This window comes from Hyaena hyaena, unplaced genomic scaffold (genome assembly GCF_003009895.1).
Source record: "Hyaena hyaena isolate Hyena2069 unplaced genomic scaffold, ASM300989v1 scaffold_93, whole genome shotgun sequence".
Taxonomy (NCBI): domain Eukaryota; kingdom Metazoa; phylum Chordata; class Mammalia; order Carnivora; family Hyaenidae; genus Hyaena; species Hyaena hyaena.
Genome location: NW_024080724.1, coordinates 1,377,482 through 1,393,041, shown reverse-complemented (window position 1 = coordinate 1,393,041; position 15,560 = coordinate 1,377,482). Strand labels below are relative to the sequence as shown.

At 41.2% G+C, this 15,560-nt stretch overlaps 2 protein-coding genes across 6 annotated transcripts in view; one reads left to right on the top strand and one right to left on the bottom strand.

The window, feature by feature from the left end:
- Positions 1 to 8,604, top strand: part of NCBP1 (nuclear cap binding protein subunit 1) — a 37,982-nt gene extending 29,378 nt beyond the window's left edge. The window contains exons 18-23 of the mRNA XM_039234755.1: positions 320 to 413; positions 684 to 787; positions 2,888 to 3,002; positions 5,873 to 6,001; positions 7,070 to 7,183; positions 8,073 to 8,604. Of these exons, the coding sequence (XP_039090686.1) occupies positions 320 to 413; positions 684 to 787; positions 2,888 to 3,002; positions 5,873 to 6,001; positions 7,070 to 7,183; positions 8,073 to 8,186 (670 nt within the window). The 3' untranslated portion in view covers positions 8,187 to 8,604. The remainder of the gene's footprint in view (positions 1 to 319; positions 414 to 683; positions 788 to 2,887; positions 3,003 to 5,872; positions 6,002 to 7,069; positions 7,184 to 8,072) is intronic.
- A 1,891-nt stretch (positions 8,605 to 10,495) lies between these two features.
- Positions 10,496 to 15,560, bottom strand: part of XPA (XPA, DNA damage recognition and repair factor) — a 71,340-nt gene continuing 66,275 nt past the window's right edge. For 3 of the 5 annotated variants that reach the window (XM_039234767.1, XM_039234764.1, XM_039234766.1), the window contains exon 6: positions 10,496 to 11,771. In XM_039234767.1, the coding sequence (XP_039090698.1) occupies positions 11,623 to 11,771 (149 nt within the window). In that variant the 3' untranslated portion in view covers positions 10,496 to 11,622. The remainder of the gene's footprint in view (positions 11,772 to 15,560) is intronic. The other 2 variants (XM_039234765.1, XR_005528840.1) reach the window with 2 other exon arrangements.

Here is a 15,560-nt window from a genome sequence, read left to right as displayed (position 1 = left end):
GCTCCCACAGAAAGTGCAGTCAGGGCACTTCACCTGTTTTTGGAGACCGTTCCTTACCCCTCACCTATTCTTAGATACACAGTAAACCATAGTCCTAGGCTAACAATGAATGGTATACTGTAAACCTGTCAAGATTGTGTGACAGATTTCATACAAACCATGAATTCCTAATCATACTTTTGTAGCCTTAATGGTTAACATTGGGTTAGTTTGCATTTGTGTTGCACTGTAAATTAAGTAACATTGAAAGGCTTTGAAAAACTTAAAATGCTTCATGAGTAAGTTTATCTGTGCTATTTTTTTCACCCACTGTGAAAAGGTTTCATGAAGTCTTCAAAACCCTAGCTGAGAGTGATGAAGGAAAGCTACATGTCCTAAGAGTTATGTTTGAGGTCTGGAGGAACCATCCACAGGTACAGACTACTTAATTAGACAAAGTTTTAAGTGTTAACCACCCACAGTTTGTCTTTTTGCTCAGTCTTTATTGGTGTTCTCCTTTTCTTATAGTAAGTACCAGAGCCCAACAGAGTGCAGAATGAATCTTAAGACCTAATGGTCAAATGGATCAGTTCCATAAGCACTGAAAATGAACTTCCCAGACCTCTTACTTTACTTCTGTAGCAGCAGGATTGTTGTGGCCTCCACAGAAGTGATTTACCCTGATAATTCTTTCCTCACTCTAGATGATCGCTGTGCTGGTAGATAAGATGATCCGCACACAGATTGTTGACTGCGCCGCCGTGGCTAATTGGATCTTCTCTTCAGAACTGTCTCGAGACTTTACTAGGTAAACGTTGGTTATTCTACAAAGTTTGTATTCTCTAAGAATCAGTGTATCTTCAGTCTCATACTTGAGCTCCAAAGTCTGATTGCAACATTGTTAATATGCTGATGGTCTAATCTGGTGAACTTGGACATGGCAGAGATTCCTGGACAACGTGAATCCACACAGCCAGGCAGTTTGCAGTGTCTCTTAAGGACCCACATGTAAATTGAATCAGGACTTAGCCAGTGAAGTAGAAATGCTGATAAAGGATCCAGACTATTGGGAGAGAAGATCAGGCTGTGTGCCAGGATCTGAGCCGGACAGTGGGATGCAGGGAAGAGTTCCAGCCCACCTGGGGGCCTGGAATGCACACCAGGAACTGGGAGAAACCGAAGTCACAGGGGATTAAGTACACAGCAGCGGGGGGTTGAGAAAAGTCTGGTGGGCACCCGAGTGCCTGTGAGGGAAGGGCGATATCTCACCTTGGTCAGAAAAATCCTAGACTTAATGCATGAAGGTTTATTCTAGGTCCATTTCCTCTATAGGAAAGAGACTTGTCATTAAGCTTCATTCTTACTCATGAAGTTGAGTCCACAGGCTTCCTGATCAGGAATGGAATAGTAGTAGTTGACACAACAGGAAATAAAGGAATATTAACTTACAGAGATCTAAAAATCCATCACAACCCTTATCCTCTTCATTGTGTCTGTTATTGCAGAGGACACAGGTCTGAAATATACTGAATCCTTAGGGTGGAAGGGTATGATCTAAAGCTACCACATCAGCCAGGCGTTTGCAAATTTAGACAAGAGACATTCTCAGATCTGTAAACTCTTCAAAAATTGATCACCCAGATATTTGTTAATCATTATCCTGAGCAATTTACATTTGCAACTCATTGAATCCTCACCCCACAGTCTGGAGGGGGTTACATTATCATCTATATGTACAAAACAGGAAAATGTTGCAGAGTGCTTAAGTATCTTGTCCAGTCACCCAGCTAAGTGCAGAGTCAGGATTCAGGCACAGGCATTCTTGAGCTGATAAAAGGCTCAAAAGCACCATCTGTTTCAGAATCCCAGGCTCAAGTATTTCTGACTCTGCAAAGCCTTCCTGGACCACCCCTTCCAGAGTTGAAGTACTTTGCTCTTGTATCTTGTCTGCTAACATAAGACTTTGAGTTTTATGAGTAAGCTGTTTTATTATTTTCCACTGAAACTGTCATCATCCAGGGCAAGATTTATAGAGTCTGTATCTTGGCATTAAGGAAGAATTAATTATAGAAAGATGTAGTTAAAAAGCTACTTCAGAGAATAAAACCCTTTATGCGCAAACATTTCAAAGCGCTTACAAGGTAAACCTACTTGAGCAATTTGCTGGGAATGTAGCTAACCTATTTATTTCATTCTTTAAAAACCCCAGCAGTTGCTAGCTAGTATGAACTAGTAAGTTTCTTAAATGTTCCAGAGAATTGGCTGAATGTATGCTAATTAAGAAGTATAAAGCATGTGAAATGAGCCTCAGATTAGGCTTCTGTTTTGAGAAAATTCCAATACATAATGTTTAAATTTACAAGAGAGAAAATAGATTCTTGTTCCTAACGTACATGGTTTTTCCTGGTTTGCCGTTTCATTTCAGTGAGTATGTACACGTATCTTCTAGCGAGTCTAATAGGGGATGGGAATAAAAGTGGCAAGGACCCACTACTGCCTTCAGGAAGCTCATGAAGTCTAATGGCGTAGAGATAGGTGGTCACACAATTTATAATACAAAAAAAATTGGGGCACCTGGGTGGCTGGGTTGGTTGAGCGTCCAAATTCTTGATTTTTGTTCAGTTCACAGTCTCATGGTTTTGAGATTGAGTCCTGCGTCAGGTTCTGCCAGGATGTGCGCTGGGCATGGGGCCTGCTTGGGATTCTCCCTCTCCCTTCCTCTGCTCCCCCCCACTCTCAAGATCACTCTCTCTTTAAAAAAAAATTTATGTGTTACTGGAGAAATATGACTAATTCTGCCTAAAGAGTGGAGTCTCCTTCAAAATAAGTAGGTTATAAAGGCTCAAAGGTCTTACTTTCTAGGAGCATGCTTTAACATACAGTAACTAAAGTCTTTGTTACTTTTAAGATTGTTTGTTTGGGAAATCTTGCACTCTACAATTCGTAAGATGAACAAACATGTTCTGAAAATCCAGAAAGAACTGGAAGAAGCGAAAGAAAAACTCGCAAGGCAACACAAACGGGTAAGTTTTATGTAGATTCGTAATTGGTCCAAGAAAGTGTACCAGAAACTCTTAAAATCTTCAAAGTTCATTCCCTTGATGGAAACTTATTTTTTCCTGAGGCCAAATTCTGCAGAACTGACGTGGGAGGGAGAGGAAGGGCCTGGGGGGTGCTGCTCTCTGCTGTGGTGCCATGTGGTGATCCTGGAAGGACGCACCAACCTTGCTTTTCTGTAGTTAGCCATCTCTGGGCCTGCTCTGTGGCTGCCCTTCCCGAAAGGGAAAGGCGGAGAAGAAGAAAAGAGGGCACTTGTTTCCCTAAGACTTTCTGGTGCAGGAGGGGAGAGGGAGAAGCCCCTCTTTGTACTACTTCCCCAGTCCTGGGGGGAGGGATGGGGCTTTCCTTCCCAGGTTTACAGACTACTTCTCATGTTGATAAGCACAGCATTTTAGCCATTTTGGGGGGAAGCAGTGAACTGGCTGCATTCTGTGATTTTGCATAATAGTACTAGTATTCTCGAGGACAGTGTTTTCCAGTGTTGTGGCCTATTTACCAGTGTGGGTGGGAATAAATTTAATGACTTCTGTGAACCTGTAGCAGGTTCAAGTGCTAGTATCCATGTAGACCTGCATATATACATGTCTGTCTGGTATATAAACACACTCACAAACTTAAAACTACTGCAAGGTAATTGGTGTCCCCATTTTATACATGTCTAAATTGAGGCTCAGAGAATTTAAAATAACTTGCTCAAGGTGACATGGTTAATAAGTGACAAAGCCTGTCAAACTCCAAGGACTTTTGCTCATGCCATACTGATCCCTAGATGTGTCCAATCAAGTAACTGTTAGCCGCGTGTAACTGTTAATTAAAATTAAATACAGTTTGAAACTCCGTTCTTTAGTCACACCAACCCTATTTCAAGTGCTCAGTGTGGCTGGTGGCCACTGTGACGGGCAGCAGAGATTTATTTAAATGTCCCTCATCGCAGAAAGGTGTACCAGGCAATAAACAGTACCCTAGAACCTAGCCTTAGTGTGGTATTAGGAAAAAAACCAACTTGTGCCCAGTTGCCTAGAACATATGGCAGACCCCATAATAGATGCTGTGTTACAGAGAACAGAATTTTATAAAAAGGGGGGGTTCTGGTAATTTTGCTTTAAGGGCGGAAGAGGCCATCATAGATGAGGCCTTACTGATGGGGAGTATCTAGAAGGAAATGCACTTTCTAGGTCTGGTGATGTCTATCTACCTTCTTATGAAAAAGGACCACGAGGATGTTGGTAGGTAATATGCCTGGAGTCACGTTCTGGCTTAACCACTTACTAGCTATGTGACACTGAGAAAGTCGCCTAACCATGAATGCTCTATTCTGGGTGAGCTGGAAGGAAGTTGTTAAAGCTTAACAGGTATTTTGAGCCCATCAGAATCTTGAACAGTCTGCTTTGAATTGTTACATGTAGTCAGCCATTTCTGAATTACTGACAGGGTGAGCACGTTCTTGAGCTGCGCCCAGGCCTGCCCGGCTTTTCTGCATGGCCCATTACATGACAAGCTGCCTCTCCGTTGTCACTGCTGGTCAGAGCGCCTTGTCCTAATGACTAGAGAGCACTGGTGGGTCTTTCACTGGTCATCTACCTTGGTGAATGAGCAGTAGCAGATAGAGTTATAAGAATTATCTATCCTCATTTTTTGCAGGGTTTTTTGGGGTTTTTTTTTTTTTATAAACTCGGGAAGATTTATTTGTAACCTCAAAATCCATGCTCATGGTGCTTTCCCCATCATTTGGACACAGGCAGAGCAGTGAAAAACTTGAGTTGCCCAGAGGGCTTGTTCCCAGATAAAGTCTGCTGCCTTGTTACTTTCTTATACTGCAAAAAGTGTCCTTTTTGTAATGTATTTAGTGCCATGTTTGGGCTTTTGTTGGTGACTTTATGGTTTAAAGTGGCCCTAAAGCAGGAGGCTGAAATGCTGTCTAGTGTCCCTAAGTATAAGGCTGTGATGTGTCTGATGATAAAAGTACGTAGGTTAGGGGAGCTGCTTTGGGCATGAACGACAGTGCTCTTGGCTATGAATTCAGTGTTCTTAAATCAACAATATCATAATCCAGAAAAAGGAAATTCGCCAATCCGCACAGGAGGCTGCTCCGTCAAGGACTGAAGTAACCTCTGTTAAGTGCTGTGGAAAAACAGCTCAATTTGTGGATTCGTAAGACAATACTAGATTTAAAAACCATAGAAGACCGCATTCTTGTTAGGCTGAAAGCCAAAGAAATTTAGTCCTATCATAGTCAAGAAGATGTTATGTCTTTCTCAGGCAGTGTTTGAATATAAAAAAATATTTTATATGATTACTTGTAAAACATATATATTAAATAAGCTATCTTTAAACAGAAACACACATAAGGTTACGTGTTGAGTTGACAAAAATAAGCCAAAGGCTCCCCAAGAACCTAACCCTGTGTTTCCGTAAGCAGGGGTTCAGTACTAATTGAGAATTCACAGCAAATGTACCCACATAACTATGGTAAATAACAAGAATCTACTGTACATTTTCCATGGAGCTCAAGGCAGTTTTCATTTTGAATGGAGGAAAAATGTGATGCACACTTCCTCCCTGAATAGGCTGTTCTGTAAAAGGTATAACCCACTTCGGCTTTATAGCAAACACTCTTACCACTGTTACCAAGACAGGTACCACCAAGTTTCCCTGGCCTAGGGAAGTACCCGCAGGACGTCTGGGTGTGTCTGGGGAGTACTTTCGTTCCAGAATACAGGTCTTCAAGTAGCATTGGACCTGACACAATAACATCCTTCCTCTTACTTGATGGGATCTAACATACTGGAATTTAGTAAGTGGCATTTTCCTTTTGTTCGTATGCATCCTGTAGCGCAGTGATGATGACGACAGAAGCAGTGACCGGAAAGATGGGGCTCTTGAGGAGCAAATAGAAAGGCTGCAGGAAAAAGTAGAATCTGCTCAGAGTGAACAGAAGAATCTCTTCCTTGTTATATTTCAGGTATGTTGGTTTGGGACACTGATAGGTAGAGATGCAATATATTTTTTAGGTTTGAAAAAGGTTATCTTTATAATACATGCTCATGTATAAAAGTTTAAGTTAAAAAATTTGCAAAGGAAATAAAAGTTCACTACTTGAAGGTAACCATGTGGGCCTCCACAGTCTGTATCTTTTACATAACATTCTTACGTGACCATTTCTCCATGCTTTAAAAAAAAAATTTGAGGATACTTTTGTGAAGTACCTCACATTTCCAGTTCATCATTTAGATATTTTCCTTCCTGGTGAACATTATTTAGTTATGTCCTTAGAAATAGATGTGGAGAAAAATTACATGCAATTTAATTACCTAGTGATCTATTAAAGGTGTTCATATATTGAAAAAAAGGATATACTGGGGCACCTGGGTGGCTCAGTCGGTTAAGCGTCCTACTTCAGCTCAGGTCATGAGCTCACGGTTCGTGGGTTCGAGCCCCATGTGGGGCTCTGTGCTGACAGCTAGCTCGGAGCTGGTCTTCAGATTCTGTGTCTCCCTCTCTGACCCTTCCCTGCTCACGCTGTCTTCTCTCTCAAAAATAAATAAAACATGGGGCGCCTGGGTGGCATAGTTGGTTAAGCGTCTGACTTTCGCTCGGGTCATGATCTCGTGGTTCGTGGGTTCGAGCCCCGCGTCGGGCTCTGTGCTGACTGCCAGCTCAGAGCCTGGAGCCTGTTTCAGTCTGTGACTCCCTCTCTCTCTGACCCTCCCCTGCTCACGCTGTCTCTCTCTCTCTCTCCTAGAAATAAATAAAACATTTAAAAAAAAAAAAAACAAAATATATTTTAAAAAAATAAATAAATAAATAAATAAAACATTTAAAGAAAAAAGGATATACTAATGTTATCACTTGTCTACCGATTTCTAGACAATTTTTATTGACTTAACAAAAGTTAGCAGTACACACCACAAAAACCAAGTGGAACAAGCAATGCCTTTTGAGGTCTCTTGGTCAAAAAGTGTGATTGTTTCTCAAGTATAAGAATTCTCCCTCTAACACTGCTTTAACTTTATACCTACCCCCTTTCTAGCGTTTTATCATGATCTTGACCGAGCACTTAGTACGATGTGAAACCGATGGGACCAGCGTATTAACACCATGGTATAAGAACTGTATAGAGCGGCTCCAGCAGATCTTCTTACAGGTTTGTGGGAAACCCTGATCATTAGATAATAAACATCACTCTTCTCAGCCACAAGGACTTTCCACTTAAAAAAATGGTCAGATCTGTCGGCAAGTCTTATAGTACCTGTAATGCCCTTCTGATGTCCATTCGTTCCTATGGCTCTGCAGAATATTCAGGGTTCAGTTGGTTCTATATGTAATTCAGACTCCTAATTGCCATTCTGTAGTCCTATAGGGATCTCCGTATATACAAGTCATCCAGGCACGCATACAGAAGACATGATTTTGTGACACTTTTTCTTCCCACATAGCCTCAAGTCCCTGATTTTCAGGGAGACAGAGGATCTATTTAAGGTTTGGGTTTCTTATGTTGTGGAATACTTAGAGAATTAGCCAATGACCTGTTAAATATTTTTCTTTCACAAAAAGATATTTTAAGTGTTCTAACCAATAAAAGCAAAAGAAATTTTATTGCAAAATATTTGTTTGAGCAAACCATCGTTCTGGGTTGCTTTCCAGGGTGGTAGTTAATCCTCCCGGGTCAGTCCCTGTCTGGGCTCCTTTACAAAGTCCTGTCTTTTGTGCTAATTCGTAGAGAGCCAGCTGAACCTAGTCTGCAGCACGGTGCGCTCCTGCCAGCACCTGGAAGCATGAATTACATTTACGTAAAAAATTCAATGCTGACCAGTTTCTAAGTTATTGAACATTCCTTTCTCTTCATTTCCCTCTACATTTGCTGAATGTTGGACCTTTTCAGGAGCCCATTCTTCCTATCAAGCATAACCACTTTTATCCCCAACCTCTTCCCATCATTCCACAACGTGGGCAGGCCACTGAGGGAACTATTCTGCAAGATTGCTTATGCGGTCTTTTTCCTGACCTGAACACCCCCTTTTTTATGTCCACAGCATCACCAAATAATCCAGCAGTACATGGTGACCCTGGAGAACCTGCTCTTCACCGCTGAATTAGACCCTCACATCCTGGCTGTGTTCCAGCAGTTCTGTGCCCTGCAGGCCTAAGGGTCATTTTATTCCCCTGTCAATATTTTTTAAAAATATCTCAAATGATTTGTCTTATTTTTGATGGTTTGAATGCTTGCTTTCTTGTAGCACCCTTTCACTTATTAAAGGGGGGGAGGGAGGAGGACAGTGAAGAATAGAGCATTGATTACCTTTAATTGGCCCTACAAGGCAGGAATACTCCCTACTGACAATGTGACAATGACCATAGGATGTATTATATCTGTGACAGATACAAGTTTTCTGGTATTTTTTCCTCCTTAATGCACAAAAGCAGCAATTTGAGGTATGTGAACACTAGGGGTCCGGCTTACAAAGTAGCATATAGAGCTGGTGGGTTTACTATCAAGTAGCATAGCTTGTCACAGCTCATGGATAACCTAACATGGCTGAAATAAAACTAAAAATGTTTTTTTTTTAACTTTGGTATTTCATGATTTATCATCTCAGTCTACTTTAAAATTGGTGGTTCCTTCCTAAAGGTGTGCTTCCCTCATTTGGAATTCTCTTTTCAAATCTTAAGTAGTGCTTTAAAATATTACACACTAATAATATTAAATATTGTTATTTACCAAATTTGTTTGAATATAAGTCACCTGAGAGTCTTTAGAAGTTATTTTCTAAATTAAACCACAATCTGCTGGGGGTGCTGGGGGCAGAGACAGGTGGTTGCCAGTGTGCAGACAAATTTGGGAACCATTACCTTAGAGCCAGCTGGTCATTTCCTCTCTTCTCTGAGACCGATTTGTCCAAGGTCCAACTGTGAAGTACATGCTAAAGTGGAAATAGAAGTAGCTAGTTTGGAGTGGCTAAAACTGTACTGTAGGTTTGGACTTTGTTTCTATAGAACTTAGTCCAAGGAATTACTCATTTTTGAGCCAGTTTCTTACATAGTATTAAAGCTTAACTTGGAGGAGGGCACTTGTTGGGATGAGCACTGGGTGTTATATGGAAACCAACAACTTGACAGTAAACTAAGAAAAAAATAAAGCTTAACGAAGATGAGTACACATATAAAATATGCAAATATAAGGGTTTATCTGCAATTCCAAATTCTGGCCTTTTAATAAGACTTCATTAAACCTGAGGAAAAATTTATCAACATCCCCATAACTGATAAGTAATTTGCTTGTACAACATAAGTACCTTTCACTTATTACATCATAAATTTATATTATTTCATATTGCTATATGGTCTCTTTGGGGTACCCTACATTTGGTGGCTACAGTATTAAGGGTGCATGGCAAGATACTAGCAGAAAGAGGACTAAAACCCAGATCCCTGGCTAAGTATCCATTTGGTTATACGGTTCCTCCTTCCCACAAACAGTATTCAGTTAAACATGGCTCTTCTCTAGAAGCCAAAACGATAACCATTTAAGGCTTTGGGAACTCTGACCCTAAACTGCTTTTGTAACTCTTTCACAATGTATTACAGAGTTTGGCTAATTCTACTTGCTTGACCCAAATTCTAGAGGAATTTCTTGGATCCTCTCTTCATGTCAAGAATGATGGATGTTTGGCAGCTCAGTTTAGGGAAAACAAGTTGAATTTCAAAAAATAAAGGTGTAAGAACAAAAACATAAGTTGCATGAAGCTCTACAAAAGAATGGCATGTCACCACCGTGCAAACAAATCAGTGTACTATTAAATATTCTATCAATGCCATTTAATATTTCTTTTGTCAAAGTGAACACATACTTTGTTTTCCTTGATTCTAAATCTCCGGAGCTTCCAGGAATTATTCAGGCAGCAGTTCATACCAAGTATGTTTTCCTGCTCTTCCTAGAAAGTACTTAGTAGTTCGCTGTAAAATTGACTAGTCTGTAGTTATACCTGGAAATGAAAGATGAGGAAGGACTTACCAACCTGAGTAGAGCAGATTGGGCTGCCCACATTACTTGGATATCGGGATTATCTTAAAAGTGATGACAGAGTGGACAGAAGCTAGAAACTAGACAAATCGGGAACAATATACTGGTCTTGATGAAAACGTGCTCATCAACAAGTGGCTGTTAGATGCCGTGTGCTACAGAGTTGCCATATGTAATCCTTACGGCAGTCCTGAGAGAGGATCGCTTACCAAGGCCCACCGCTAAAAAATGGAATTGGAACAAGGGCTCTATGCCTCCCATGCAGTAATGCTGCTGTCAGCTGCCTGGACCCCTCAGCACTCTGGTCATCAAGCTGGAAGCTTTCTCATGGTCCCAGGAAGGTCTTGCTGCCCACTGTCCATCAGTTTTTACTGAATGAATAATTAGCATGGCACGTTAAAAAAAAAAAAAAACAAAAAACAAACACTTGACCAATACATTGTTTATATTTACATATATTAAACATTTCTACATTGAATACCTGTATAGAGAACAATTAGTAATTACAGTCTTAAGCCTATTTGGGTTGGACCTGTTCAGACTTGCCTTTCTTCAAGCATAATCTGCATGATCTGATCTAGAAAGGAAAATGAAAACATAAACATGCTATTTCTTCTGTTTGTAGCAACAGGACTAAAAAAGCCAGGTCACAGAAACGCTTTGAAAATATGAGGTCTGTCTTAATTGAATGGTTTTGTAAAGGGGGGGGGGGGGGAGCACAAACCCTGTAATGCACATTTGGATCAAATCTTCTTAGCTATAACTACCCTGGTAAGCCTTTTGATAAGACCGGGGCAGAACTAAATAAACTTGATCCAGATGTCCGGGTTGATGGTGGGTTATAGGCAATCGCCTCCTTCAGAAGTGCTAAACACACACAGAAGCTGTCTTCCCTCCGGATTACAGGAGAAAACCTGTAAGCCACTAGGCATCCCTGCCCGGCCCATGGGAAATGCTCAGTAGTGTTAGCAAGTTACAATAAACTTACTAACAGTACCTTCTTTGATCAGTAAGACAATATGGCTGTTTTTCCATTTGAGCCTAGATTTGAAAAGGGCTACCTAGACACGGGCATTAAGGCCTATGGTGGTAAATAACCAAGGATACAGGAAACATGATCAGACTCCCACAACTCACTTCCTGCTGGGAATCAGGACTCGTCCAACAACAGCTCCCGGGCTCCCTCATGTGAAGACAAAGGGTCTAGAAGACCCAGCCCACCACGGATTCAGGATCTACCGCTGCCCCTGTTGTCTCCCAGGAGAAGGATCCTGTTCAGCCAGCTTCTGCCATTACTCAAAGGTCTTCCTCCTATTCCAATCTAGGGTTTGGCTTGGCTTGTTATTTCTCAATTTTGGCTCTAACCTAACTTCTGAATCTACTCCACCCCTTGGCTCCCATCCCTGCTGTAGAAAAAAGCAATCAGACCCAGTATTTTGCCCACAACCAGACCTGCTGGACCGTAACTGAAACTTGCTTTTAAGCCACAGCATACAGATTGCTCCCTGAAGCATGGTTACGTGAGCGTTCCATTCATCCGTGGCAATGGTACACTTAACTAGTCACATTTTCTCATAGGTCAGCTCATGGCCACACACGGTGCAAGTCTTCCGGTATACATCCTCCTCCAGGCTTTCTTCTGGTCCGTACTCATGCTGATGAGCAACTGTTTCCCTTTTCCACACGCTGCTTCTCACCGCCCGCCGTAATTCTAAGAAAATAAAAGCCAGTTTTTCAGTGATACTATTCAGCTGAAGCCCAAAATCCATCAGGGGGTGTGTGTAAACCAAATATGGTTTAATTTTATAACAAAACTGATTCCAGAACCATGGCAAGCTTGGCCTGTGAAATCACTCATCATCAGAGCATGTGAAATGGGAGACAGAGAAATGGGGTAAGTGGGTTAGAGGGACAGCAAAACACAAATTTAGAAGGTGAATAGAAACAAGATCATAAAAGAATGGGGTTTGTTCAAGCAGCTAAGGAAAATGCCACCACAGCAGGAAAGGGGTGTCAGCTGGGACAACTCAGGGCAAAGAGAACTTCTAAGTTCCGTATGTCAGGAGCTATTTCTGTGAGAGGCAGGTCAGGTTATGTCTGATAACTAGAAAGCCAAGAACTCTCAGCAAAACTGTGCACCCGACCTAGAGTCCATTCAGTTCTTTATCCTATAAAATGAGAGCCATACTTTAGAAGAGGGACTGCCAATTCTTGCACTCTTGTATCACCTAAATATAAGAATCAGAGACAGTAAGAGCTGGAAAGAACCGTAGTTTTTATTTTACCTCCCTTTATTTTGCAGGTAGGGAAAGAGCACAAAGACAGCGTATGAACCCAAGTCCTTTATTCCAATGTTGAGAATGTTTTCCACTGCATCATGTGAAAATGTCATTTTTAAAAAACTGGATGCTTTGAAAAGCAACTAAGCCTATTACATTTTAAAAGCTCACACTGCATTACCTGAAGAACCCAAATGCTTAGTGTTAACTGGGAATTAAGCTAGTAACTTCTCAGTTTCCAAATTAATGAATACTAAGCAGCCGGTTTATATTATTCTGTTCTGACCAGTGACCCATCAAGCCCAGCGCTGCTGCTGACAGGGGCACTACCTAAGGAAGAGTAAGTTACATAATCTCAACCATAAAAATCACTGACACCAAGTAATCGCGTTTTCTTTCATCCCTTTTAGATTTATGATACACAGCATCTAAGTACTTGCATCTTTGTAATTCAGCCTTCACTGTATCAGAAGGAAAAGAAACACAGGACTATGTATCAGGCACTGCTCTAAGCACTTAGTCTATAAACACATTGAATCCTCACAACCCTTTTAGAGAAGTACAACTATCCTCCCCGTTTCAACAGCTGAGAAAACCGAGGACCAAAGAAGTTACAGATGTTGTGCCTCAGGTCAACCACTGGTCAATGGCAAAGGTGTCTTCGTGTTATTAACCACTACGTGGTGCTGCCTCTCACACCTCCAGGAGGAGAAGCACTGTATCTCCCACCATTACTGTCAAGCTTCTGTGTGCACACCTCTAGACATTTTCCAAACTACAGGGAAAATGTGTTCATCTGAACAACCTCTTTTCCTATGGTCTCTCACTCTGAAGAACGCACATTTTTCTAAACATATCTGCCCTGGCCTTTTATTATTCTATTTTACCCTCGGGCATTTTCTAAATACAAAATGAAATCATGTGCTGACCAGCACAGATGCCTCACGGCTTCAGATGACAGGAAAAGATCTCCTGTTTGAGTTCTAATACCTACTTTCCAACTTTGCTCTGATAAAAGGTGTCCCAGCCACTCTCCCTCTACTGCCCCACTGAGAAACACACTCAAAACCTGACCCCATCTCAGTCACTGCTAAGCTAACCTCTGCCTACTTTGAACATTACATGAACTCAGGAAGAAATTGCTTAATGCTAAAAAAAATACTTAACAAAATCTAGTTTACTGTCCATAATTGGTCATAGATGAACATAGGTTTTTACTGACTTCATGGCTTTTTCTTTCCATCCTTCAGCTAGTCATCAAAAATAATGACAAGAAACAAAGGTGAATCTTTAGTATTTACTAGACATTTCCTGGGAAAATGGTATCATTTTTGATGATATGCTTATCATTTTCTTGCCTTCTTTCACTTCCTGAACAATCTGGTCCTAAAGTCATTCAGTGAAGCAAGGAAGGCAGGTATCTGTGGTAGGGCAGACGGAGCCCACGAAAGGGAAGAAGGATCTCCCTACAGCGGGGACAGTGACACAAATGGGTATCAAATAACTACAGTAAGGATAATGGGAATCAGGTTCTCACGGTCAGAGAAGGGAGTTACAAATAAGAAACCTAGGATGAACCCTAAAATTCTGGATTAGAACTGGCTCTAGCAGTGAACTGAGGGTGTTAATTTATAATATATATGGGCAGACATAAAAATATAGATATACACACGTGCTAGAATCTCTGACAAATGATTAGACACGACAAAAGAACACAGGAGCTAGCTTGAAGAGACTCCTACTGGCCCAAACCTGAGACAATTTGACACCAAAATAAGGACAGGAACAGATGAATCCATACAATAATGAATAAAGGACAGAAGGGATGCTGTAGCATGTAGACGTCTGACCTGTTAACTGTGAAGACAGCCGTGAAGTTAGAAACCCATTTGTGCGAAGAGTGTACTGTGCTTCAGACAAGAACCATCCATGGATGGAGGCTACCTGTCTGGGGAGGTGTTGAGAAGCAGGGCATTGGTTCACTTTTTTTTTGTTTGTTTGTTTATCAAGGGCAGACGGACATCTGTCCCCAGATGTGCTGCTATCTAACAAATATGTCCTTTATGTACTATCTCCAGTCTGAAATGCATAACCTGAAGCCAACCATCGGGAAACATCAGAAAAGCCCCAAATGAAAAACATTTCTAAAAAGGCAAGATGGGGAAGTGAATAGACTTCTTCAAAAATGTCAATGTCAAAAGAGATAGAGGCTGTGGAAATATTCCAGAATAAAGAAATATAGAAAGACTTGGTACCTCAAGCCAATCCCTGATCCTAGACTAGATCCTGTACTATAATGAAAAACTACACAGACATTACTAGGTAAACAAATTTAGAATATGGATGACAAATTAGATCAAAATATCACTACTGTACTTTGGTCTTATAAGAGAACACTGCTCTTCTTAGTAAACACACGCTGCAGTCCTAGGGCAAAGGGCGATGATACACAACCCACTCTCAAATGGTTCCAAAAAGAACATGTGTCATGTGCACAAGTACAAATCGTGCATTAACAATAGATCAATCTGATAATGTTTATTTTTGAGAGAAAGAGAGCATGAGCGGGGGAGGGGCAGAGAGAGAGGGAGACCTAGAGCCTGAAGCAGGCTCCAGGCTCCGAGCTGGACACAGAGCCCAACACGGGCTCAAACCCATGAACCGTGAGATCATGACCTGAGCCGAAGTTGGACGCTTAACCGACTGAGCCACCCAGGCGCCCCAACAATATATCAATTTGGGTAAAGGATACATGGATGTCCTTAACTATACTTATCTTTGCAATTTTATGGAAGGTTTGAACTTCATTCCAAATTAAAACATAAAAAGTCAGGAGCTAGCTTGAAGAGGCCAAATTTGAGACCATTTGAGCTTCAAAAGGAATCACAGCTATGGCCTATAGCACTGATTTGAGAGTAAGAATTCATGAAGCCAAATGATATTAAAAAAGGTCTTCTTCCCAAAGGAAGCCAAATAATAATTACAGGAAGAATAACAGAAATAGAAAATCACCATTTATATCCACCCTAGTAACAACAGATGCGGGCAAGAATCCTCCCCGTTGTAGTAAAACCTGAGCAAGACTTAAGGAATGGGGTGTCCACACAGTATGGGAGAGTCCACCCCACAGGTTTGCTACTAATTATAAAGGGGACAGGTACATGGACAGTGGGGAATTCTAGCAGACACCGCCTTAACCATGCAATCTAACGGAGTATCAC